This window comes from Echinops telfairi, unplaced genomic scaffold (assembly GCF_000313985.2).
Source record: "Echinops telfairi isolate 266 unplaced genomic scaffold, ASM31398v2 ScPeMD7_3533;HRSCAF=4204_0, whole genome shotgun sequence".
Lineage (NCBI taxonomy): Eukaryota > Metazoa > Chordata > Mammalia > Afrosoricida > Tenrecidae > Echinops > Echinops telfairi.
Window position 1 is genome coordinate 16,176,821 of NW_022107431.1, and position 25,289 is coordinate 16,202,109.

Sequence of the window (25,289 nt, forward strand, 5' to 3'; positions counted from 1 at the left end):
TCTCCCTTTACCCTCCCTGTTTCGCCACTCACACCACTGGTCCTGTAGGGCTCATCCGCCCTGGATGAAGGATCATCTTAATGACAGTGGATTTCATTGTTCTCTTCAGCTCAAGAAAGGTCTCAGTGATGATGGTGACAAAGAATTTGTGACAAGGAGGGGTTGATTCCAGGAGCCTTGGTGACATAGTGGGTTATGTGTCGGGCTGCTAATCAAAAGGTCAGCAATTTGAACCCACCAGCTCTTCATGGGAGAAAAATGAGACTTTCTGGTCCCATAAAGACTGCAGCCTTGGAATTCCAAAATGAGCAGTTCTACTGGTCTGGTGGGGTCAAAATGAGCCAGAATCAACTCGGTGTCAGTGAATTTGATCTTTTTATTTTGAAGGGTTGATTCCATCTAGAAAATTCAAAGTGAGGTCAAATTTATATAACACGAAAGGGAAAATATGAGTTGAGTTGTCCATAACTTAACTTGGACATTTGTAATCCATCTCTATAGTCTTAAATGCCCTGCTACTCTTGACATTTTTTTCTCAGGCAGGTCCCTTCTACATTTGGGCCAAGTTGACACACTAGGAAACTGAAGTGCTGTGCTTATCTGCCATTCACCTGTATTGTGGGCAGTGTTAAGAAGGTGACCACATTTGCTGACTCAAAAGGCAACACTCATGATCTGAAAACAGAATTGCCTTTCAAACCAGGGCTGAAGCCATTGAGCACATGCTTATCATCACGATTATGATTGTTGTTTTTACAGCATATGCACCCTTTCAACAGTCTCAGTAGATTGTTGCTATTGTTAATCATAGTACTGCAGTTGAAAAATCTGACCAGTCTCCCTCTCAAACTCCTGCTCACCTCTTGCTGACCCTGGGGGCATTTCTTTCCCAAACTAATTTATTTATCACTCTTCTTTTCACTGTACCCCTTACCTCCTCTGTATCCTTTCTCATCATCCATGTTCATCCACAATGTTGTTTTTCCTTTTGCCTTTGGATTCCTCTGTGTGTGTGTGTTTACTTTCCATCTAAAATCACTCTAAAGTTATCCCATGAAGCAAGACAATATCAGTTTGTCTTTGAAGACAGATTATTCTAGGACCTGTGCAGCATCTCAACTCACCTCCGTTACTCTACTCACTCACCAACACTACCCTTCCATACCAGGGGCTACCCCCAATAAACAGATTTTTTACCCCAAAGCTATGTGTTTAATTTTTTTTTTTTACAAATCAACCTTACCACTTTCAAAGTACTCTCCATTACACTTAATACAAATGTCAAATCTGTGATTCCATTCTTGGAAACATTTTCCAAACTCATCAGTTTGGATGGTTGACAGCACCTCCCTCATTTATTTCTTCACTTCTAAGTTGTCAAATCACTGTCCTTTAATGTCCTTCTTCAGTTGCAGAAACAGAAAGAAGTCACACAGAGTGAGGTCGGGTGAGTCAAGTGCGTGGGACAAGAGAGTCATGTTGGTTTTGCCAAAAACTGGTGCACTGAAGTGACTGTGGTAGTGGTGCACTGTCGTTGTGACAAAACTAGTCCCTCTTCTGCCACACATTGGGCCTTTTTGGTCACACACTGTTACTCAATCTTTTTAGAACCTCTGAATAGAAAGCTTGATTAACAGTCTGACTTGGTGGAATGAACTTCAAATGCACTATCCCCCTGACATTAAAAAAAAAAGAGCATCTTCTTGATCTTTGATTTCACTTGACAAGCTTTTGGGGGCCAAAGTGACGATGGCATCTTCCACTGACTTGATTGATGTAAGGTTTCCTAAGAATAGCAGCATGTCTGGTCACAAGTAATGACCTTGGGGAAAAGCCTGGTCAAAAGCGCTGTTCTTTTGAAGCAGGACATGTTTTCGCTCGATATTCTTTCCTGGTCTGTCAGAACCTGAGGCACGACTTTTTCAACGACCTTTCTCATTCCCAAATCCTCCATTAAAATTTGCTGAACTGAGCTCCAAGATAGTCCAGATTCTTCCCCATCTCTTCAATGGTCTATAGTTGCTCTTCAAACACAAGTGCATGGATTTCTTTTTGGTATTTTCATCCATTTGGAAAGTTGACAGAAGTCCAGAACAAGGTTTGTCATCAATCGACACTTCACCTTTTTTGAACTGAGAAAATCACTTGCACACTTGAGTTTTCCCATTGTGCTGTCTTGTAAGCTGTGTTCGGCATCACAACAGTTTCTATGGCATTTATCCCAAGCATGAAACAAAATTTCACAGAATTTCATGCTGTTCTCTTAAATCAGCCATCACATAAAACAAGGTTCAAGCGAAACTGCTTTTATGAAAAAAATTCAGAGCGAACCTTCTCAAGTGATGCCACTGGGTGCACTAACTCAGAGAAAGTTGTTTGATGCTTGCCTAGTGAGAAAAATGTATACTATGAAAACTTCATCCAGTGGAGATATTTTTTTCAATTTTTTTGGTGGGGGTACCCCCTTGTACCTAAATGAAGCATGACCCACTGTCTTCTGTCGTCCTCTTTCCGCCACTCTGATGAAATGCTCACTCAGGGTCACCAGGGCCTTCCTCATCACCCAATCTCCCGCCCTCTTTTCAGGGACCCCGTCGGTCGTACAGTGGGTTACACACTGAGCTGCTAAGCACATGGTCAGCAATACAGCCTGGGAAACTCCATGGGGCAGTTCTTCTTGTGTTATCAGGTCTCTGTGAGTCAGAATGGACTCTGTGGCAGTGAGCTTGGTGCTTTTGTTGTGTTCGTTTTTGCGTTTGACTGTGTAGACCAGTGGTAACCAAACGTCATCATGCATAAGAATCACCAGCAGTGTGTTTGTTAAAAACGCAAAGTCCCTGGTCACACTCACAGAGCTTCTGACTCAGTAGGACCTGACTGCAGAGCCCAGGAGTATGTATTTCCAGGAGACAAACCAGGTGACAGAGATGCAGGGGCTCTCCAGAGGACACTTTGACCAATGCCGCATCCTTCTAGAAACCTGCGCCCTGTCCTTAGGTCTGTCTGCACTTTCCTGGTTCTCCTCCCTCCTTTAGATGATACTTTCTTAGGCTGCACTTCTTTCTTCTTGATCGGATTTTGGAAAGTTATTCTTCTTAGTGCACGCTTAGTGCACACATTCTCAGAATGAACTCACCCACCAAGAGGGCTGCAACTCCATGCCGACGATACTTAAACCAATGCTATCGATTCCAACCTCTCTTCTGGGACTTACGCTACATTTCTGTCTGGCTACTATCCAGTGCTTCCTAGGTTATCCCCAGATGTTCTCTATCCCAATGTGAATGTGCCACCAATCCCCAGAAGGTGTTCTCCATCCTGTGCTCCGAGTCCTGGTCATCTATAGATGGAGCCATTGGACCCAAAACCACATCATTTTAAAACCCCTTATCATCTTATCACTCCTCTTCTAATCCCATCACTCCTTTATCTAAACACTGGTAGTAAATCTTGATAAGTTCTTGTTTTTATTGCAGTTTACAAACTCATGATTTTGTCCTTGGGGGATCTGCCAAGCCATCCTCCAATCTACCAACAGTCTTATCTGCCATGGCTTCTTCATCTCTCTGCAACTTCTCTTTAACACCCTCACTAGTCCTGCCCATTTCAGCCAACTCATGGCAGTACCTGACCTTGTTGGGCTTCCCTCTTGCCCTGAAGCAGGTATCAGATATGCCTCCACACTGCACCCTTTCTTCATTTCCTTACAACTCTCCCTCCTATGGCCTTCTACTTCTACACTGGGTTTGATCATTCTTACATTGGCCTCACAGAATTCGCTGCCAATTCTCATGATTCAAGGGGTTTACTAGAGAGTGAATAGACTAACAACAGTCAGGATCCCTAAGCCATAAGGATAAGCATTGGTCCACAGCAACACCTCCCTTCAGCCAGCAATCAAGTCTCTCTCTGGTCCTCAGCCTCTCAGCCATTTGTTCCCTTGGTCTCTCCCTCCCTGGACCAGAAAGCCTGCTTTCCACTCTTCATCGCCCTGCTCCCCTTGTTGGGCACCACATCTCTGGTCTTCCACCCCTTCTGACACTGATCTCGAATGTGCTCGCCCAAAGGTCCTGGTCTCTCTCTCTGCAGCTGCTTCAAAGATGGTTGGTCCTTATAGCCAGGGGCAGGGGTTGGGGTGGGGGTTATAAGTAACACTGACCAGTCCCCTCTTTTCGTGTTGCACATTCCCTGCCTGATCATTTGATGAGAGTTACAGAGACAGGGTTAGAAGAGCATATTAAGAAATTTCATTATTTGGATTTCTTCTTTCCTCCTGTCTGTTTTCTGGATAGAAAGAGTCTCCTTGGCTTGCACCCATGATCTCCAGACACCATTTAAATGTCATCTCCTCATCTCCCCTCTTGCATGAAGGTCCAGACTTCTCAAGGCACAGCAATGGTGCCTTACTCCTCATTATATTTCCACCATGAAGCAATGTCTATCTAGCACTATAAACTTCATATGATGAATAAAGAAATGAACAGATGGTGAATGGGAGCGGCATTGCCTGAATGTGGCCCAATAAAACCGATTGCCTCTTATTTATTAGCTGGCAACTTGGTTCATAGCTTTAGCTTAGTGTTACCACTTTGTGTGATACTGCATCGTCTTCAGTCTGCATGTACATTTCCTGACAGAAAGGATCGAGTCCTTCTCCACTTTGTCTTACACATATGACCATGTTCACATATGTTTTCTTGATAAATGACAGTCCTAAAAAAAGGGAGTTTTCCTGCTTCCTGTAAAAAATGGGAATTAAAAAAAAAGCATAGGTGTTAGTCTGGGTTGACTAGAGAAACAAATCCAGAGACACTCGTGTGTGTGTGTGTGTGTGTGTGTGTAATAGAGAACTTTCTATCAGAGAATAATTGTATATCAAGAAAACAACCCAGTCCAGCCCAGATCAAATCCATAAGTCCAATATTAGCCCATATGTCTGATACCAGTCTATGAATTCCTCTTTACACTCACACAACACATGCAATGATGCCAAATGCAGGCAGTTCACAGGCCAGTGGGTGGAAAATCTTGTGGTTCCAGTGGCAGTGGAAGCATCTCAGTCCTGGTCTGTGTCTCCACCGTGCTCCTCCAGCTCCAGGGCTCTAGTGTAGCTCTATGTGTCTTGTCAATAGAAATGTCTCACAGGGAGCTGTGTGTCCTACCTCTAAGGAGGAAGATAAGAGTTTCCAGAACTCTCAGGAGGCCAGGACCACACAGAGGCCTTATTGGCTAAGACCTGGAGGCTAGATTCCGCCCCTTTGCAAGTTGACTGGAGATTATGGAGCTGCCACAGCATACTATGTAGCGAACACTGCCTGAACTAGACTCTGGAAGTTGATGCCTTTGGTCTGCCCTGTTGTTGACAACCTGAGACAGGCTCAATACCTTTCAAGTGATTGATGAATGGGATGACACACCAATAGCTCATCATGACTGTTCTGTCGTCTTTACACTCAGTTTTCTGCCACAAGGGTGCTGAAATGCATAACACTGAGATGCATTTGTGTTTGATCAATATTAGATCTATGCAGTGGTGGGATTCAAATAATTTAACAATTGCTTTGCTGCCCTAATGACTGTTTTAAGTATTAAAAGAACATATACTAAAAGGTAGTTTGTTATTTATTATTAAGTATACTAAAAGGTAGTTTATTATTTCAACATACCAGAACCCTGCAGTTGCGTGATTTCTACATTGGACGTCGGGTTCTATCAGCAAGAACTCTGATTACAAGTGCCTTTTTAACTACCTGTTCTCCAAACACAAGAAAATATTAGGTATTAGTTCTGCCAAATCGGTGCAAACCAGCTGAATCCCACCACTGGATTTATTGGTATGTGCTGTGTTTGGTGAGAATCTTCTGAAAAGTTTTCTTGTTAGTTTGTTTTTTTCATTATTTCTCAGCTATTCCACCTAAGAAACATAGATTATGTAATTTGTGGAAATAATACTTTTGTGGAAACCAGAAATTTATGTCATTGCTATAATATTACAGCTTTGTTTACAATAATAACCAACATTTTTGTTGACTGTTTCCCATGGACCGGGCACCCTATATGACTCAGCTCGCCCCTATCACACATGTACTCTTACTTTGTCCCCATTTTATAGATGAGGACCAGAGGCCGGATAGTGTAACCTGGCCCAGAGTCTCACAGCTATCAAATGCTTAGCCTGGATGGATGAGTTCAATTGTACTTTAGAACCAGGGTTCAACCGCTGGACGTGAGCAAAACAGGAGCGGGCTCTCTCACCAACGCTTGAGATGCTGCCTTCTGTCCCACAGGGTCAAGAAGCTGAAGGAGACCCTGGTGGCTGTGCAGCAGCTGGACAAGAACATGAGCAGCCTGAGGATGTGGCTCGCCCACATGGAGGCCGAGCTGGCCAAGCCGATTGTCTACAGTTCCTGTGACTCAGAGGAAATACAGAGAAAGCTCAGTGAACAGCAGGTACAATAACCAATGAAAAGTCTCAGGCCTGGAATGCCCATGCGCCTGGCTAGAGTGCAGGAGCGTGTGTGGGATGGGGAATGGGATGGAAGGGCAGGAGGAAAGTTGGCAGAAACGATGAGGCAAGGAGGCCTTGGCTGGGTGGATGTTTGGAGCAAGCAGGTACCCTGTCACAGCACAGAAACGAATTCTTAAGCAGACATTGTGCCACAATGACCTGCCAGGGAGCTGTTCTCAGACAACAGGTAAGATTGAACTGCCATAATGGATTCAAAAAGTACTGGTATTTTTTGTTGTTGCTTTATTTGTGAGTTATTGGCCTTAGAGTCCTGTATTGATAGTATTTGGGAAAGCTTGAAGAGATTTTCAAGTCAGGAAATGTTTGGCGTTGTAAGGATGATTGCCTGAATTGCAAACGACACATCTTCCTTTCACCTTTCTGTATGTAGCCAACACAGTGGATCTCATTCACTTGCACACACAGCCCCACAGAGCAAAAGAGCATGATGGTCCTACACACGAAAGCACATGCAGAAGAATGCCACCGACCCCTCCCCCCCCAAAAAAAAACGTATTCTGACCGAGTATGTCAGACTCTAATTGTGCATGACTGTTGCTCTGGTTAGGTCCCGCCAAGTCGGCTCTGAAACATAGCGAGCCCACGTACAACAGCGTGAAATGCTCCTTGGCCTGTGCCATCCTCACAAGCATTGCTAGGTGTGGATCCATGGGTGCGGTTCCTAGGTCAGTCATCTCAGGGAACGACTTCCTCTTCTTCCTGCCTCTCAACTACCAAACTTGTCTCCTTCTCCAGGAATTGCTTCCTCCTGAAAACTCGTCTAAAACGTGTAAGACTGAGTCTTACTAGCTCCTCTTCTAGGGAGGGTTCTGACTTTATTTCTTCTGACAGGTTTATTTGTTCTTCTGATTGATGTTGTCAGGTGCCATCAAGTGGGTTCCAGCCCATAGCGCCCCTAAGCACAATGGAACACCGCATGGTCCTGCACCATCTTCACAATGGTTCCTATGCCTGAGCCCAGTGATGCAGCCATTGTGTCAACATCACTCATTGAGCGCCTTTTTCTCTTCCACTGCCCCTCCACTTTACCAAACATGGTCCCTTCTCCAGGGACTGGGCTCTGCTTCCAACATGTCAAAAGTATGTAGGGTGAAGTCTTGCCATCCTTGCCTCTAAGGAGCACTCTGGCCTTACTTCTTCCAGTAAAAATTGGATTGTCCTTTTAGCAGTTCACGGTACTTTTAATACTCTTCTCTAGTACCACAATTCAAATGTGGTGCCTCTGATAGTCCTTGGTATATAATATAGTATAATATAATATAATATAAATATACCATGTTCATCTGATAGTCTATGGTATCTTAATTTTTCTTTGCCAACACCATAATTCAAAGACTTCAATTCTTCACTCTCCTTTATACCTTGACTAGCTTTCATATGTATATGAAGCAATTGAAAATACCCTGGTCCATTTTGAAACACACCATAAAAAACCAAATTCACTGCTACTGAGTCAATGCTGACTCATAGTAACCCCCTGTGGGTTTCCAAGACTAACTGTTTATAGGAGTAGAAAGCCCAATCTTTCACCCATGGAGCTACTGGTGGTTTCAAACTGCCAACCATGCAGATTACAGTTCATTGTGTAGCCACTACACCACCAGGGCTCCTGTCAATTGGCATACGTTAGAAAATTGTCTGTAGTGCGTCATTAATTCCCATAGAAATTCATGCTGCTGGTCGACTTTGGACTGCCCTTGAAAGTTCCTTCTAAATGACGGTTGCTTCCATTCCATTGGCACCACACTAGCCCTGATGCTTAACTTAGAAATGATTCGCTTTGATGAAATGCACATTGTACCTGTTTTTAAAAGAATTATTAGGAAAAATTACCATAAAATCATGTGTGTACTTTCTTTCTTAGATTCTCATTTTTAAACCAATGAGGATAGATGTCAAAAGACAGTTAAGTTCTGTTGTTGTTTGTATTTAAATTAGCATTTAAAAAGGAACATTAGGGCATTTTAAATTTTTTGTAAGTTTATTTCACTGGCAAGTGTACTGGTGGACTTTATAACTGACCCCTGATCATCTCCCAAGTTATTGTGAACAAGAGGATGCTGTCTCAGTCTGGGTTCACTAGAGAAGCAAGACCCATGGGTTTTTAGATTCCTACGTGAAGAGAGAAATTTATATCTAGAAAATGGCTCTCGCGGTTGTAGAAATGGGCCTGTCTAAATCCAGGCAGGTCCTGTGAGTCCCGGCGTCAGAGGAGTGGAGGATGGAAGCTAGAAAGAGAAGCCGTGATGGCTTAGCAGGGCAGAGGTGGCGGAAGCTTATACTTACCACAGAACTTTGAGAGCTCGAGAGTTGAAAAGCAAAAATTGGGCTGTCGATAGTTATGTAAAGCAGACACTGTCTTGAAAGTCTGAATAAGGAGCCGTCACTAAGTGGCTCAGTAGTTAAGAAGGTGGCTGCTACACTGAAGGTCAGAGATTCAAACCCACAAGCAACACTGTGGGAGGAAAGACCTGGCAGACAACTCCTCTGGGAAGTGTGGTCTGGGAAACAGTGGGGCAGCCCACCTCTACCCAATGGGGGAATTATGAGTTGGAATCAACTCAAAGTTAGTAGCACAACACCAGCAGCATCAACAAGCCCACAGAAAGGGTCCTAGTAGTTCAATGGTGAAGTATTCAGCTGAGAACTACAAGCTTGAGATTGGAACCCACCCAACCACTGCATGGGAGAAAGACCCGGTGACCCACCCGGGAAGTTTACAGCCTAGAAAACCCTATGGGGCAGCTGCACTCCATCATCTTAGGTCACTACGAGTTGAAATCAACATGAGGCATCCAACAGCATGACTGGCAGATCCTCCCCCAAGCCCAGGTCCCAACCCCCAAACCCACAGGGTCCGGTTGATTCTGATTCATAGCAGTTCTACAGAGGGCATCCAAGGCTACCAGAGTAGCTGGTGGACTGGAGCAACCATCCTCTTGGTTAGCATTCAAAAGCTCACCCAACAGCATCATCGAGCCTTCCTTCCCACACCCAGGTAGCCAGGCAACTCAGCTTCATTCATTCCAGGAAAAGACCAGAAAATGACTCTTTGCTGAAGGCAAGATAGGGAAGCATTGAGTTTAGAGATGCAAGGTGCAGCCAAGACTGGAGTCGATAGATTGAAAATGGAGGAATGAACTGAAAGACTCTACCAAATGCCATGACTCCCACAGCACCTCCCTGACATAGCTCTTAAGAGTGTCACTAGCCAGGCTTACCCCTGCAAGGAGGAGCTTGGAGGGTTTGTCTCTGGAGAAACTAATCAGACCAAAAGCATAGACGTTCAGGTCGAGATATTCTGCGAGCCTTGCATGGTATAAAAGGCTAATGTTCATGGTTCCTAAACACAGTTGTGGGTTTTTTTCCAAGTCTACCCAGAAAGAAAGGTCTGACAGTCTACTTCTGAAAAATCACCCCTACCCCCACGCCCCACGCTCCCCACACACAAAGAGAGAAGACAAGTAAACTCACTGCTATTGAGTCAATGGCATCTATAGGACCAGGGAAAACTGCCTCTCTGAGTAGACAGGAGTAGACAACCCCATATTTCTCCTGGAGAATGGCTGGTGGTCTCATACTGCTGACCTTGCGGATTGCAGCCCAAGGCGTAACCACTACACCACCAGGGGTCCTCTGAACAGTCACAGCTCTTGGACACTGGTGTACAGCCCTATTCAGATGGCCGTGAGGTCACCGTGAGTTATGGTGGACTTGACAGCAGCTGTGTGATTTCTTTCACTCCTGTTCTAACCTGCGGTAACAGCCATTGAGCTTTAGTAGGTGGACATGACTGTTTCCATGGAGGAGAGGTCAAGGTGGAAAGGACACTGACTATATTCCAAGCACTAGAGAGGGGCATCATGCCTGGGAAAGTAGAGGCTCAGTGAAAAAGCTCTTCAATGAGTTGAGTTGTCACAGTGGCCGTGACAATGGGCTCAGACATAGCAACAATTGTGGGGATGGTGCTGGACTGAGCAGTATTTTATTCTGTTGTACAGAGGTTCCCTGGGTTGGGACCAACTCCACAGTCCCTAGGACACAATAGTAGATTGGGGCATTTTATTATAGTCTTAAAATTAGTTTTCTTGCCATATAATTCATCAACCATATAACTTTTGATTAAATTTTAAAATTTGTTGTTGTTGTTTTAAATGGTGTCTGGGTTTCAACCCTGACCTTCGCCACTTTGTATCATATTGCCCTTGACCAAAGGGCTAGCCAGTTTAACCCTCGCCTTCCTTAATTATAGACGTGGATAATCATGGTATAATATACATCACAGTGGTCTTATTTAAAAAGTTGATGAGAAAAGCATTTAACACAGTGCCTATATCACCAAGTGAGTGTTTGGTATATTTTATTTTAGTCCTATCATGTTTATTACAGTTTCCTCTGTGGGAAATGCTTGAGACTGATCTGTCAAAACTGGACCATTTGGACTCTTTGTTTTAAAAGACAGATAATGGTATTCTGTTGCCAAAAGAGGGAGACTCTGAAAAATATTGAAGAGATAAAATTCATCAGAAAGGCATTTTCTTCTACTTCCCTACATGGAGGTTTTTGTCTATTTTTTTTGTTAATGTAGTAATATTTTACTGATTTAAAAGGTCAAAAACATGTGGCCTAAGGATGACTGTGTTAGTCTGGGAAGACCAGAGAAACAAATTCATTGACACTCATGTATATAAGAGAGCTTTATATAAAGGAGCAATTGTATACTGAGAAAACATCCCAGCCCAGTCCAGATCAAGTCCATAAGTCCAATATTACCCCATATGTCCGATACTAGTCAATAAATTTTTCGGTGGGTAGAAAGTCTTGTGGATCCAATGGGCCTGGAAGTATCTCCAGGGCTCTTGTCTGCCATCAGTGTGGCTCCATGTGGCTTGTCAACAGGAAGGTGAAGCAGAGAGAAAGTATGTGTCTCGCCTACAGGGAGGAAGAGAGGAAGTTCCCAGAATCCTCATGAGAAGGCCAGGCCCACAAGGAGGCATCAGGCTGTGATCTGATTGATAGGCTAGACTCCACCCCTTCACTCTTAATATTCTCAAGTTGACACAAGATTATGTAACTACCACAACGACTTTAGAAAACTTTTCTGTTAAATTTCTGTTTTGATTGAATGGGAATAAATTCAGAAACCAGTCAAGACCGCATTACCAATTGACATTCAAGTTGGACTCAAATCTTTACTTTTACCAGTACTGTTATTGTGAACTTCCATCGCGTCGTCCCCAACTCATGGTGACTCTGCACAAAAGCTGTGCTCTGTGCCATCACTATGGTCTGTTGGGACTGGATGCCAATGGATTGTTGCTCTTGGGTGCCCTCTGATTGGCTGGTTTTGAGCAGTAGATCTCTGGGTCTTCCTAATTTGGCTCAGTGTGGATGCTCCGGTGAAACTTGTTTAGCATCATTGTAGCAAACAAGCCTGCACTCCTGGATGGTGACCGTGGACGAGTTGCCTTGGCAGAGGATCAGGCTAGGGCTCCCTCATGGAAGAAAATAATTCTACCCCAGAATCACTCAGGGAGCTTACATGCAATCATAAAGACCATCAGCCTCAGGGTAGCTCTAGCTCATACATTGATTTTAACAAAAACGTTTGGGTACTTGGGGACATTAAGTGGAAAATACCCCAGCTTCCTTAAATACATGGGTTAGATCCCTTTACACCTTGGAGTTTCTTCTTCCTGGCTCTCTGAGAACTCAGTGATCTTGTACCTTTGAGCGGATATTGAGTTCAATTTCGACAATGATTTGGTGTATAATTTTTAGACAAGAAATCCCTGTATATCCTTCTGTACATAAGTGAAAATTTTTATGTGAGAAATTTTAAAGAACTGTTTTCTGGAATAGAAACAGTTTTGACACAATGTTTCTTCTCATGACTAGTCCATACAATCTCCCAGCAATTATCAAAGGCACCATGGTTAGAACAATAAGCTAGTGTGCTTTACAGAAGGCACTGGGCCATTGTTGTCAAAAGAAAATGAAGTGGGGCATGGGGTCTGACCTCCTCTGGCTACGCAGAGGGAAGGAAAGTCCCCATCATCAGCATTTGCTGCCCAATGTCTATGCCTGGGAGGCAGAAGTCAAACACGTCCCACCTTCCTACCAATCCGGACACCAACCGTCCCTCAACAGCACTCTACCTACTTCTGTGGCCGGGCATGATAATTCACTTCAGAAGCCATGCTACCCACAGATGATGCTCACGATTATGGGGCTTCTCAGGGAAGTGACGAGGTTATAATTCAGGTGAGAAACATTCAAAATGCACTTGCTCCGTCAGGATTGTTTCTTCTCTGTTCCACCCACAGTCAGGTCTCTCTCTGACCTGCGGCCTCAAGCTGTACACTGCCCCGCTCAGTCAATGTTGCAAAACTCTTTTAGGGCTGCCTGTAAATTCATGCCACTCCCCCATAAACCTCTACCTGAAGGCATCCAGCTCTAGTTTTATATGTCAGCCAACCCAGCTCTGCAAATGTATTGCCCAGAGGCACCCCACTCCACCAGCCTGAAAGCACCGAGCTTCACTCGCTGAGGGCTGGGAGGTCCACCACTCTGTCTCGTGCTCCGGCTCCTGCTTCTCCTGTTTCTGGGCCTCTTCTCCTCCTCTAGTATTAAGGCTGTGTTCAGGGGTCTCAGGGTCCAAAGGACACATTCCACGCTTGGCTCTTCTCACTTACTGGTAACAAAACTCCCACCCCTGCTTCCGAGGGGGCTCATTCTATACCCGCAGGATGACAATCACGGTGAACTCTGTTAACACCCATTCACAGTCCAATCATCTAATTCAATCTGCATCTTCCCCCACCTTCTTAACCAGCACCATCAGGAAAATGAAGGTCGTTTGGTGGGAGTAACAAGGCTATGTCTGTAAGAACCAAATTAAATAATTGGCCATTGTGTTAAGGAGAAAAAGAATAGGAAATACAAAACCAGAATATCTATCCCAGCTGTCTGAGTGAGTTGTGTAACGATTATTAGAACAAGAGAATAACTGGACAAATTCAAGAACTACCGCCAGAGAAAGGGAAGAATTGGGCGAGTGATCAATCTGAGTAGTTAAAAAAGGAACGCCCCCGCCAGGGGCACCTTGTAGTCAGGGGATGCTCACTTTGAGTTCATTAGTCTTAGAACGCATCAGAGAAAGCAGCATTCATTTTGGTTATTCGTCCTTTGGAATTAATATGCAGACTTCATGTTTTGGGATTATCTGGAAATGTAGTGCCTTACTTAACAATCTAAGCCTTCTATTTCTGTCCTACATTTAAAATTGAGGAAGCTCCTAGAAATAGTGATCTATGACTAGATCACAGAAATATATGATGTGGAACTTAGGTCACTTAAGCTATCATACTTGAAGTTCAGTCAATTCTAACACACGCACATCCATATCTATCTATCTATACATATATATCATATGTATTCATACATGTACATGTGTGCACACACAAGCATATGCACATATTTTAAAAAATCCCAACTCACTGTCAGCAAGTTGAATCTGACTCATAGCGACTATTTAGAGGATTTCTCAGGTTCTGGAAATTTTTGTGAAAACAGACAGCCTCTTCTTTCTCTCACGGAGTAGTTGGTGGATTTGAATCACTGATCTCATGTTTAGCAACTCAACACTTACCCAACGGAGCCATCAGAACGTTTTCTCTCTGTAGATAGATAGTTACATGGATCTAGATGGAGATGGATAGAGATAGCGATATATCATGGTCATGAAGTCCTCTGCTCCTTATGAAGTATATGTCTGTATTTTGCTAGAAATCCAAGCAGTAACTCTTTCTCTGTTCATGTGATAGTCCTGCAGGAAAGGCTCTCTCCCGCTAAACCAGGAAGACAAGTATTATTGATCCCCAAAGAACCCCACTAATCAATAAACCATTTTGTCCTGCAGAGACTTGAAGCGGTCACAGCATCCACAGTGGGTCAGATAACCATTCCCGGTTAGCTGGCACTATCCTAGTACTTGGAATGTGCTTGTCCTCCGGGGTGTAGACAGGTCAACGATGCGCAGGTGTCTGATTTCTAAAAACTGTAGCCAATGGGACGTTCAGAACAGAGGATCCCCTTGGCTCTGTGGCTTTCTGACATGCGTGAGGACCAGCAAGTCAGGAGTTTCCACAAACGAAAATGCCAGGATGCAGCTGCCACAAATCCTCTCCTCCAGTTGAAAGGTTCAATGATGTAACTCATTCGATCGAAGGGGAAGTTCTGGCCTGTTGGTCTTTTGTAGGTCAAATAGGTTGTGGGTCACATGTTGACTATAGCGACATGGTCATTGGTGGGGTGGGACACTACGGGGGATAACAAGCTTCCTTCTTTTCCTGATCGATACACTGGCCTCAGTTCTTACTAAGAACCTCAATCTTCCCTGCCAGACTCTGCTGCTTCTAACACAAACACGCAATACAATTCCCAGATGCCACCGTGGCTGATGTTGATGCACTGTTAGGTGCTACGGAATCTGTTCCAACCCAGAGAGACTGTGTGCGCAACCAAAGGAGACCTCCCAATCCTGCGCCATCCTCACAATTGCTCCTGTGCTTGAGCCCATCGTTGGAGCCACAGTGTCCATCTCCATCTCTGAGGGCCTTCCTCTTCTTCACTACGCCCCCTCCGCTCTACTGAGCATGACGTCCTGCTCCAAAGATCGGTCTCTCTGGACAAGGTGTCCAGTACATGAGACAAAATCTTGCCATCCTGGCCTCGAAGGAGCACTCTGGCCACACTTCTTCAGAGACAGATTTGCTTTAAGCTCCCTCATACTTACTTCAGAAATATTCCATGTCATCTTTTAATAAATATTTTTCATGTAAAAACAGAATTCTCCTAGAAACCATATATTGCCATGTGTAAAAATGTAGATTTTCTGATATGCACTAGGATTTGTATAATGGCACGAAAAAGAAAGTGCATCTGTTAAAATGTTTCTAACCCTCAAATTTAAGTCGAGGCTTTTTATCACTTGTTTTTTTAGCTCTTTGTGATGGGAATTTTTAAAGCACCTTCAGATGCAGAATGGTACAATTAACCAAGTATTAAACAAGCAGCTTCAAAGATAAGCAGAGCTCATGACCAGTTGATTTTATGTTGTCCCCCTAACTCCCCCTTCCTCCCCCAGCTTTTAAGCACATCTCATTAAAAAAATTGAGTTTATATCTGTAAATGGCAAGGACCTTAAAAATTATAATAACTGGAGTATTATTATTACACTCAAGAGTAACAGTGATTAAATCCATTTTTTTATCTCAAAAGATCAGATTGAAGTCCCAAATTGCTAGGACAGTTAGACTGAAAGAAATTAATTCATGATAGTGACTTGTCTCTGTATACGTTGTAGCGAACATAACAGAGAGGCAGATTCTTTTCTTTTTTTTTTGAGGCAGATTCTTATAGAGGAAGTCAAAGTCATGCTTCATATTATATCCATTCTAGGAACAATATGTCCTGGTTGTATAGTGAATGCAGTTTGAAATAGTTTGCCTTTTATGTAAATTAATACTTCCACATAAAATATCACCTCGAAGGGTTTCTAAGGGTTCCTGGTGGCTACGAGGTGGGTTGTGAACTGCCAGGTCAGCTGCTCTCCAGGAGAAAGATGGGGCTTGCTACTCTTGTCAATGGTTGTCGTTTCAGAAACTCAAAGGCCAGTTCTCTCCTGTCCTATAGGGTCGCTGTGAGTGGGCACGGACCTCATGCCTGCGAGTTCGGAGAAAGAGTTGCTGTCTTGGAAACACACGGGGCCGTCCATTCTCCCCCGTCCTGTAGGGTTGCTATGAGTCAGCAGAAGCCTTTGGCAATGACTGGTTTGGAGAGGAGTTTCGGTAGTGGTTGGTGATAACAAGAATGCTCCTCTCTGCTTTGACGGGTGCAATAACATACACTGACTTCACTGGTATGGAGGAGTGTGTGTTTCCCCTGATCTTTAACTTGCACTTGTTGTTGTTATTGTTGCTGCTATTGTTGTTGTGTGCTGCCAGGTGCACCTTGACTTAGAGGGACCCATGTGACTGCGTAGAACTGCCCTCATAGGGCGTCTTTTGCTGGCACCGTCACAGAAACCGACCGGCAAGTCTTTCTCCCCAGGGTCGCTGGTGGGTTTGAACCACCAACCTTTGGGATAGAAGCCAAACACTTAATCATTGTGCCACCACAGCTCTTTAAGCAATTATTTGGACCATAAGACATAGCACGATTACTTACAGACAGAATTTCGAGTTGGAATCAACTTCAGAATGTGATGGGCCGCTCACGCTGACATCATGACTTCTGGCAAGAATCGGTTTCTAAAATACAGGCTGAAAGCAGCCATTGAGCAAAGGTCACCGGCCACACCGACCGACTGCTGGCCACTCGATTCTGACCCATAGGGATCCTCGCTAGACGGCTTCATGGCAGCGATGGCCATAGCTCCCTCCTGGGGAGCAGCTGGTGGCTGCAAACCACCACACTTTGGGCTCGCAGCTGAGCGCTCTAGCATTGTGCCCCAGGACTCCCAAAGGGCACAGGTGCTTTAGTTACTATAAACAAAGGGGGCGTAGCACAACTGATGTTTAACTGGAGTTAAAAATCAAATGTCAAAGAAAGTGAGATGCGATTTAGTACTTAAGGGCAAAAAAAAAAATAAAAAAAAATCCCAGTAGACTATTCTCACGGTGGAATAAAGAGTTAGAGGGTGGTTGGCCGGCTTAACTGCTGAAAACCAAGCTGCAGGTCTTTGGAGTGCAGGACCCTGTTCTGGAGTGCCAGAGCTTAGCAAGTATGTCTGTGACTGGATTGATCGATTGAGTTGTGGATTGAGGGAATGGAAGTCATTTATCTCAGAAGCAGAAACCAGGAGGAGAGGATATACAATGCCACAATTCAAAAAACAAAACAAACAACCAAAAACAACCCTCCATGCACCCTTAATTCTGTGTCCATTGTTCAGTTTATTTCTTTCAACATTTCTCACCTCGCCGCGGCATTTCTCGCACACTCTTCAAGTTGCCCGGCTCCCCAGTGGTGCAAGTTGTAAGCACTCAGCTGTTGGTGGCTCAACCCCCCAGCCACTCCGTGGGAGAAAGATGTGGCAGCCTGCTTCTGTACAGATGACAGCCTGGGAAACTGTGGGGTCAGTGCTCTTCTGCCCCAGAGGGCTGCGTCGGGTCAGAATTGACTTGACGGCAATGGGTTTAGTTCGTGGAGTGCTCCAGATGTCATGCATCTGGCCCGAGACGTCTCATGCATCCACGACAGCGAACTGATGGCTCAAGGTCTTTTCTAGCTGTGTATCAGTTCGGTGACTACAGTTGCGGCTTCTCTTATCTCCACGCCGCCCGTGCCTTGCGAATGAAGGGCGCCGTGTTCCCTCACAGGAGCTGCAGCGAGACATTGAGAAGCACAGCACGGGTGTCGCCTCGGTCCTCAACCTCTGTGAGGTGCTGCTGCACGACTGTGACGCGTGTGCCACGGACGCCGAATGCGACTCCATCCAGCAGGCGACACGAAACCTGGACCGGCGATGGAGGACCATCTGCGCCATGTCGATGGAAAGGAGGCTCAAGTAAGCGGGGGCTTTGCAAGAAGTAGAGACAAGAGCAGCACGGGCGACGCTTTTAGTTACATCGCCCAGTGAGAGTCCTGGTGTCCCCAGCGAGCAGGCTTCCGTCGGCTGGGAAACTAAGCGAGTAAGGCAACGCATAGGTATGCCAGGCTGAGTTAGGGCTGACTTAACGGCTTAGAGAGAATTCAGAGAAATACCAGCAAGTCCTTGGCAGAGGAGTAGACGATGACAGGATTGGGGGGGATGACAGAGGAATCTATTGAAGAGAAATTGTATTGATCTTGAGGTCTCTTGACAAAAACAGTGGTTATAAAAAAAGAGTGATGCATGACAAGATTATTATACTTAAGACCCCAGCCTTGCCTTTTGTGGTAAAGTCTGAAAAAGGTAATGAGGGGGCTTCTAAAACTTCACGGTGAAGGGGCTTAAGTGGAGAGCAAATGTTTTGAGAATGATGAGGGCAATGAATGTACAAAGGTGCTTTGCACAACTGATGTATGTATGGGTTGTGATGAGTTGTATGAGCCCCTAATAAAATGGTTAAAAACAAAACAAAAAAACTTTATGGCGAAATGGAAGTGTGGGCCCTTCCCCAAGTGGGGAAGAGGAGAGGGCAGACAAAGATGAGGCGTAGACCCTGTCGTGCTAAGGCGGTCCTAGTGTCAAAGGTTACCTCAGGAACAGAGCACACTCATCTCTGAAGTAGTGATGGAGTTGAAAATGGCTGTTACTGCCCATCACACATCGTGGGGTGGGGAAGGAGAGGAACCGGCGGTCTTACAGCCCACGATGAAAACGACGGGCCGGGACCACACTCACCGGGAGAAGGTCCATTGAACCCCTGGGTCGTATGCATAGCTGGCGTGGGAACTTTTTTCTACTACAAGTGACACCAAAAGTTTGTTTAGAAAACAAATTTTTTAAAAGATAATGGGCTATTCCCACAACTTTTGGGAACCCTCTCTGGCCTTGTACTTTACTAGGTTGAAGTTTGGCAAGAGTGAGCAGCATGTTGGCCTTACATGGGTTTGTTCCAGCCTCCGTTTTATGTCATCAGAACCTTGGCCTGGGCATGAGCTGGAAACATGGTGCGTCTGCCTGAGCTCCCTCGTACGTGTCCAGGACAGCTCGGATGCTGTGCCTACCATCTTCTCCTTGACTCGTTCCAAGTCCAGGGTTGCGGGACATGTTTCTAGTTGAAAAAAAACAAAACCAGAAAAACAGCTGTTTTCGTTTATCTCAAACAGTTGTCTCTCTTTCTCCCTGGTCAAACGTAGCTCAAGGCACAGCTATTGCTTGGCACAACGGTTGCTGGTTTGGGCACCCTTAATCCTGGTGCAGGCATCAGGCAGTGTTCTGGAGCGCAAACAAGCCCCAAACAATCAAACTCTGTTCCTTCCCTCACGGCCTCAGGATTGAAGAGACATGGCGATTGTGGCAGAAGTTCCTGGATGACTATTCTCGTTTTGAAGATTGGCTGAAGATCTCGGAAAGGACAGCTGCCTTCCCCAGCTCTTCTGGGGTGCTCTACACTGTCGCCAAGGAAGAACTCAAGAAATTCGAGGTGATTTATAATTCCGAGTAACGAATCCTTCTTTCCTCATTAACTGTGAAAGTCGCCAGCTGGCAGCTGTCCTAAGTCATAAACGGACTGTTCATCCCCCACAGTATTCGCTACGACAGCTGAGCGTAGCCATCTTACGATTTCCTCATCAACCGGCCGGAGGAAGGGAGGGAAGGACGTTTTGATTTAAAATGATAAAGAATTACAAATGCGGCCCTGGGTTCAAGGTCGCATTGGGTTTCACCAGGGACCTGATTGTTTTAGGGTTTAACGTTCCCAGTCTCATTTCACCAGGGACCTGATTGTTTTAGGGTTTAACGTTCCCAGTCTCAGACATTTCCCTTCAGAACCGCTGTCTGTACGTAGGTGGCCTTGAAAGTCGCAGCTGCATCACCTTGGGCATGCCCCACCCCCTTTTTATTCACCGCACCTTGGGCATGCCCCACCCCCTTTTTTATGCAACGAAGCATGATTTGTATTTTGCTGAACGGCGTGCTGCGAAGGTAAATAGCAGCCACTTCGGGTGAGAGGGCCTTTCACAAACAGCCCTTTGGCTTTTGTTTTTCTTGATGGACACAGAACCGCTAGTGGATTTGTAGGGAAGGACACATGTCGGGGGAATGTGCATAGAACAGTTTTATGGAGTCGTCCCCCCACCCACCCCCCACCCCCAGGGAGGAGATCAGAAATAGGGCACAAGCTACGCCGAGTTCAGCATACAGGTGAGGACAAACCGCCATTCATCCATTGCTACCCATGACCCACCATGCTCGGGACCACTGGCACCACCCCCGAGACACGGTCGTTCACCATTTTCTCACGGGTATCTTGACCCTGTCCTTGAGTCACCTTGACTAAGTGATTGGGCCCCGGGTGGAAGTAGACTCTTGTTGGACATTGTTGTCTTTCCTGCTGCAATGGTGCAACTTCTATTCTCCTCGACCCTGGCACGAGTCCCTCACGGGCACGTCTCTGTTTGGTCGTAGGCCTTCCAGCGACAGGTCCACGAGAGCCTGACACAGCTGGAACTGATCAACAAGCAGTACCGGCGCCTGGCCCGAGAGAACCGCACGGACTCCACCTGCAGCCTGAAACAGATGGTCCATGATGGCAACCAGCGATGGGACAGCCTGCAGAAGCGGGTCGCCTCTATCCTGCGCAGACTCAAGGTATTTGAGGTGCCTGGTGGTTCACAAGATGGGAGGGGGCCCTTTGTACACAGCATTAGGGAGAGTTCAGTGGTTCTGTAAGGTGGGGATGAATGGGTAGGAAAGAGGGAACCGATTACATGGAACTGTGTGTGACCTCCTCCCTGGGGGACAGACAACCGAAAAGTGGATGAAGGGAAACGTCGGACAGGAGAAGAAATGACAAAATACCCATTTATAAACTATCAAGGGCTCATGCGGGAGGGGGGAGCGGGGAGGGAGGGGAAAAATGAGGACCTAACGTCGGGGGTTTAAATGGAGAGAAAATGTTTTGAGAAACGATGTACAAATGCGCTTTACACAATTGATGTGTGTATGGATAGGGATAACAGTTGTATGAGCCCCTAATAAAATGTTTAAAAAAAAAAAAAAAAAAAGGTAGGGATGATGGTTAGAGTGCGATCCGGGAGATGATCCGGGGAAGGATTGCCGGGTTCTCGCTGCTTGTGGTTTTCTAGAGTTGTCTCAGAAAGGCCTACACCTTCTCGGTATATTGATGTAGGCTCTTTTTGTTATTTTCTTTGCACGGCCAGCATTTCATTGGTCAGCGTGAGGAGTTTGAGACCGCTCGGGACAACATTCTGGTCTGGCTCACAGAGATGGATTTGCAACTCACAAATCTCGAGCATTTTTCCGAATGTGATGTGCAAGCAAAAATAAAACAGCTCAAGGTAACTGATAGATTGTGTTTCAAATCACTCAGCCCCAAGAGAGTCTGAAAAGGACATCACTTATAGATCTTTTTTTTTGTGCAGAGCGTGTTGCAATTCTCTATTATTATTATTATCACTTAATATTACCACAAAAAATTTTTTCAGAAAATATCCTAACTCAAAAAACTCACTGTCATGGTCAATTCTGACAGCGTGACCCTATAGAACAGGGCAGAACTGCCCCTGCCAGTATCCGAGACTGTAACTCTTCCCGAGAGTAGAAAGCCCCATCTTTCTTCCACAGAAGGGCAGCGCGTCTTGAACTGCTGACCCCGAAGATCGCAGCCCAACTCCTTACCACGCCACCAGTGCTCCAAGTGTTGGTGGGGAAATCCCATGCTCTTACAATTCCATTTTTCACAAACTTTTATCTAATAAGTGAAATGTCACCAAGAGCATTTTCCTAACTTCATGAGAAGGAGTTCTGATGGGGGAGTGATTATGGGATGGGCGTTCACCTCAAGGTCCCCATCCTTGAAAAAATCACCAGTTGCTCTGTGGGAGAAAGATGGGGCTTCCTACTCCCATTACAATTATGGTGTCAGAACCTCACAGGGGACGTCTACCCTGTCCTGTAGAGTGGCTATGAGTCGGCATCCACTCAATGACCGTGAGATGCTGCTGCTGAACTGAATGGGAAGGTACACTTCTTGTCATTGTACATGGTAAATAAAATCTCACGAATAGCATTTTTTTCCTGACATAAGAAGACAGTGCCATGTGGTACTCACGCCCAGCCCGTGTGTCCAATAAGAAATGACACGCGATGTGTGCTATGCAGGCTTTCCAGCGGGAGATCTCACTCAACCACAGCAAGATCGAGCAGATCATTGCCCAAGGAGAGCAGCTGATCGAGAAGAGCGAGCCCTTGGACGCAGCCATCATCGAGGAGGAGCTGGACGAGCTCCGTCGCTACTGCCAGGAGGTCTTTGGGCGCGTGGAAAGATACCATCAGAAACTGATTCGCCTGCCTGTACGTATCCCTCTTGTTGGTCGCAGCCAGTGAATTCTGTCCAGACGGGTAGCTTCACACGGCAGGTACGGGTCAGAGTCCAGAGTCCTGTCAATAGAGTGCCTGATGCCAAGCCCCACTCATACATTCGTGGGTTTGGGGACCTTGTGAACGTGACTCTCTTGACTCAGCACCTTCGATAGGATTTCATCACAAGGCCAGTTGCCATGCGCTTGCTTGCAGTCATGGCAACGCCCTTCCTGGTCCGGGTAAAACTGTGCTCTCGTTGTTGGGTGTTTGCTTTTGTTTCCAGCCCTGTATGGTGACTCAGGTGGAGGTGTCCAGGGCACACCGTCAGTTTGGCTGTCAGTGAGACACATACATTCTGTTTTCATCTCATTCAATGTAATCCCTTCCGTGTGGCAGTTCCGTAGGGCTTTCCTGGTGGGCTTTGGAGGAGCAGATGGGTCTTCCTAGAAGACCTCTGGAAGATTCAAACTGCCCATCTTCTGTGTGGCAGCTGAGGTATGTCCTCCACTCGCACCACTCTGGACGCTCTCTCATTTAGCGTCCACACCTCCCACCTAGCGAAGCTCGCTTTGAGTAGCGAGTGAATATATGGAAAGAGGTACGAAGAATTCCAGGCACCTATCTCTTATGAGGGAGCCCTGGGGTCATCTTGGTTACATGATGGGCTGCTAATCTGGAGGGAAGCAGTGCCGGACCACCAGCCATTCCATAGGAGAAAGGTGGGCTCTCTGCCGAGAGCCACAACCTCAGAAACCCACGGGGCAGTCCTACCCTGCCCTGCAGGTTCACCACGAGTCAGTATCAGTGAGTTTCTTTACTTCTTATTGCTTATGGGAGGTGAGGAAGCCTCTGAGAGAAAGCTAGGAGGTGAATGTGAGGGACACTAACAGTCTCTTGATCAGTGAGATCATAGTTAGGCAAACATCTTTTTTTAATGTTTCTCTATTTCGAGTCTGAATTTTCCATATTGGGGCAGATTTTTCACGATCGCTTTCCCCCGTTACATCACCTGTCTGGAAGCGTTATTATTAGTGTGACCATTTGGGGTGGTCACGTACACTTCGTGTGTGTGCGTGGCAGAAGGTGAGGACAGTTGAGGTTTTACAGTGGTGCCGATGGTCATCCCATTGGGCTGCCGGCCCAAAGGCGGGAGATTTAAGCCCCTGGAGAGGTGCCTTGGAAGAAAGATCTAGCCATCTAGGTCCCCAAAGCCAGCCACTGAAAACCCCAAGGAGCACAGTTCTACCAACTCAGGGTACTAGAAGTCAGAATCCCCTCCTCCACAACTGGAGTAAGATTTGATTCGCAAGGGTCTTTCTTGTGCTGCATGCCCTGTGTGCACACAGAGCTACAGGCCCTTCAGTTACCTCCTCTGAGTGATCCATAGGTCAACCCAAGACCAGGATGTAACTTTTCCCAGTACTCCCACCCTGTCAGGGGCAATGCTGAGGCTGGTATACATCCAGGAGTCATACGTAGTAGTGGGGAGAGTCCCATTTATGTTTCCCGTGAAGTTTAATGTGATCCTGACCCAGTGAGACCTGTGGCCCAGACAAGCTTGGACCCTGAGTGGTGGGGGGAAGAGGACCCCCCTCCCCCTGAACACTGGAGTAACAGGGCTGGCTTAAACTGATTCCTAGCTACCTGACGATGAGCAGGACCTCTCTGACCGAGAGCTGGAGCAAGATGATTCTGCGGCCCTCTCGGACCTCTACTGGCGAGACCCGTCAGCAGAAGGTGCCCTTTCCCCCCAGCCCGCCTCCAACCCCTCGCTCTCCCTGGCCCAGCCCCTGCGCAGCGAGAGGTCGGGACGTGACACTCCGGCCAGTGTGGACTCCATCCCCCTGGAGTGGGATCATGACTATGATCTGAGTCGAGACCTGGAGTCAGCCGTGGCCAGAACCCTGCACTCCGAGGAGGAAGAGGGCCAGGAAGACAAGGACTTCTACCTCCGGGGAGCTGTAGGCCTCTCAGGTAGGAAGCCCTCTCCCCAACTCCCTTCCCACCCCCCCTCACAAGGTCATGAACCCTGAAAAGAAATCCATGATCACCCAAAAGCATATAGGCGATTTTCGCTGACTACCTTTCCCGGGCTCCCACAAGGGAGCTGTTGACTATTAATTGATGATCAACTATAACAGGTGGCACATTCATTGATGGATTCCATTGGGAGGATCTCACAGAGCCACTCTATGGATGAAGGGGACCACGGGGGCAGGGGTTGGGGGACAGATGTAGCGTGCCTAGAACTGTGCCTGGCTCCTCAGACACTGGTTACGATTCACAGGAGGAAACGCCTGCCAACAGGTCCAGGAGCACACTCTCCTGAGCCACGCACACCCCTTCTTTCCTGGGAAAGTGCTGAGCCTCCCTGGGACTCGGGGCACCCAGAGCACTCAGCTGTCCTCCACTCAGACGGTGCTCTTTTTACAGATGTAGTGATCCCCGAGAGCCCAGGGGCCTTTGTAAATCTCACAGAAAATGCCATCCGAAATGCCTCTGGTAGGCGCCCCAAGGCGGAGCCAGCCACCCCCCTGCCCTCTCAGCACACCTGCAGCCCTCTACCGCTTGTGGCGCACGCATGACGAGGGACACCTTCCTCTCTTACTGCTTGACCTGGGGGAGGTGGCGGGGGAGGGGAGTGGGGGGGGGGGGGGGGGGGGGGGGGGGGGGGGGGGGGGGAGCAGAGCAGGCTCAGATGTCAATACAGTGAAATGAAAT

General features: G+C 46.4%; 1 protein-coding gene across 1 annotated transcript in view; it reads left to right on the forward strand.

The window, feature by feature from the left end:
* Positions 1-25,289, forward strand: part of SYNE1 (spectrin repeat containing nuclear envelope protein 1) — a 326,773-nt gene that overhangs the window by 274,302 nt on the left and 27,182 nt on the right. The window contains exons 91-97 of the mRNA XM_045294717.1: positions 6,288-6,450; positions 17,914-18,101; positions 19,515-19,665; positions 20,652-20,834; positions 21,407-21,544; positions 22,368-22,559; positions 24,209-24,542. Of these exons, the coding sequence (XP_045150652.1) occupies positions 6,288-6,450; positions 17,914-18,101; positions 19,515-19,665; positions 20,652-20,834; positions 21,407-21,544; positions 22,368-22,559; positions 24,209-24,542 (1,349 nt within the window). The remainder of the gene's footprint in view (positions 1-6,287; positions 6,451-17,913; positions 18,102-19,514; positions 19,666-20,651; positions 20,835-21,406; positions 21,545-22,367; positions 22,560-24,208; positions 24,543-25,289) is intronic.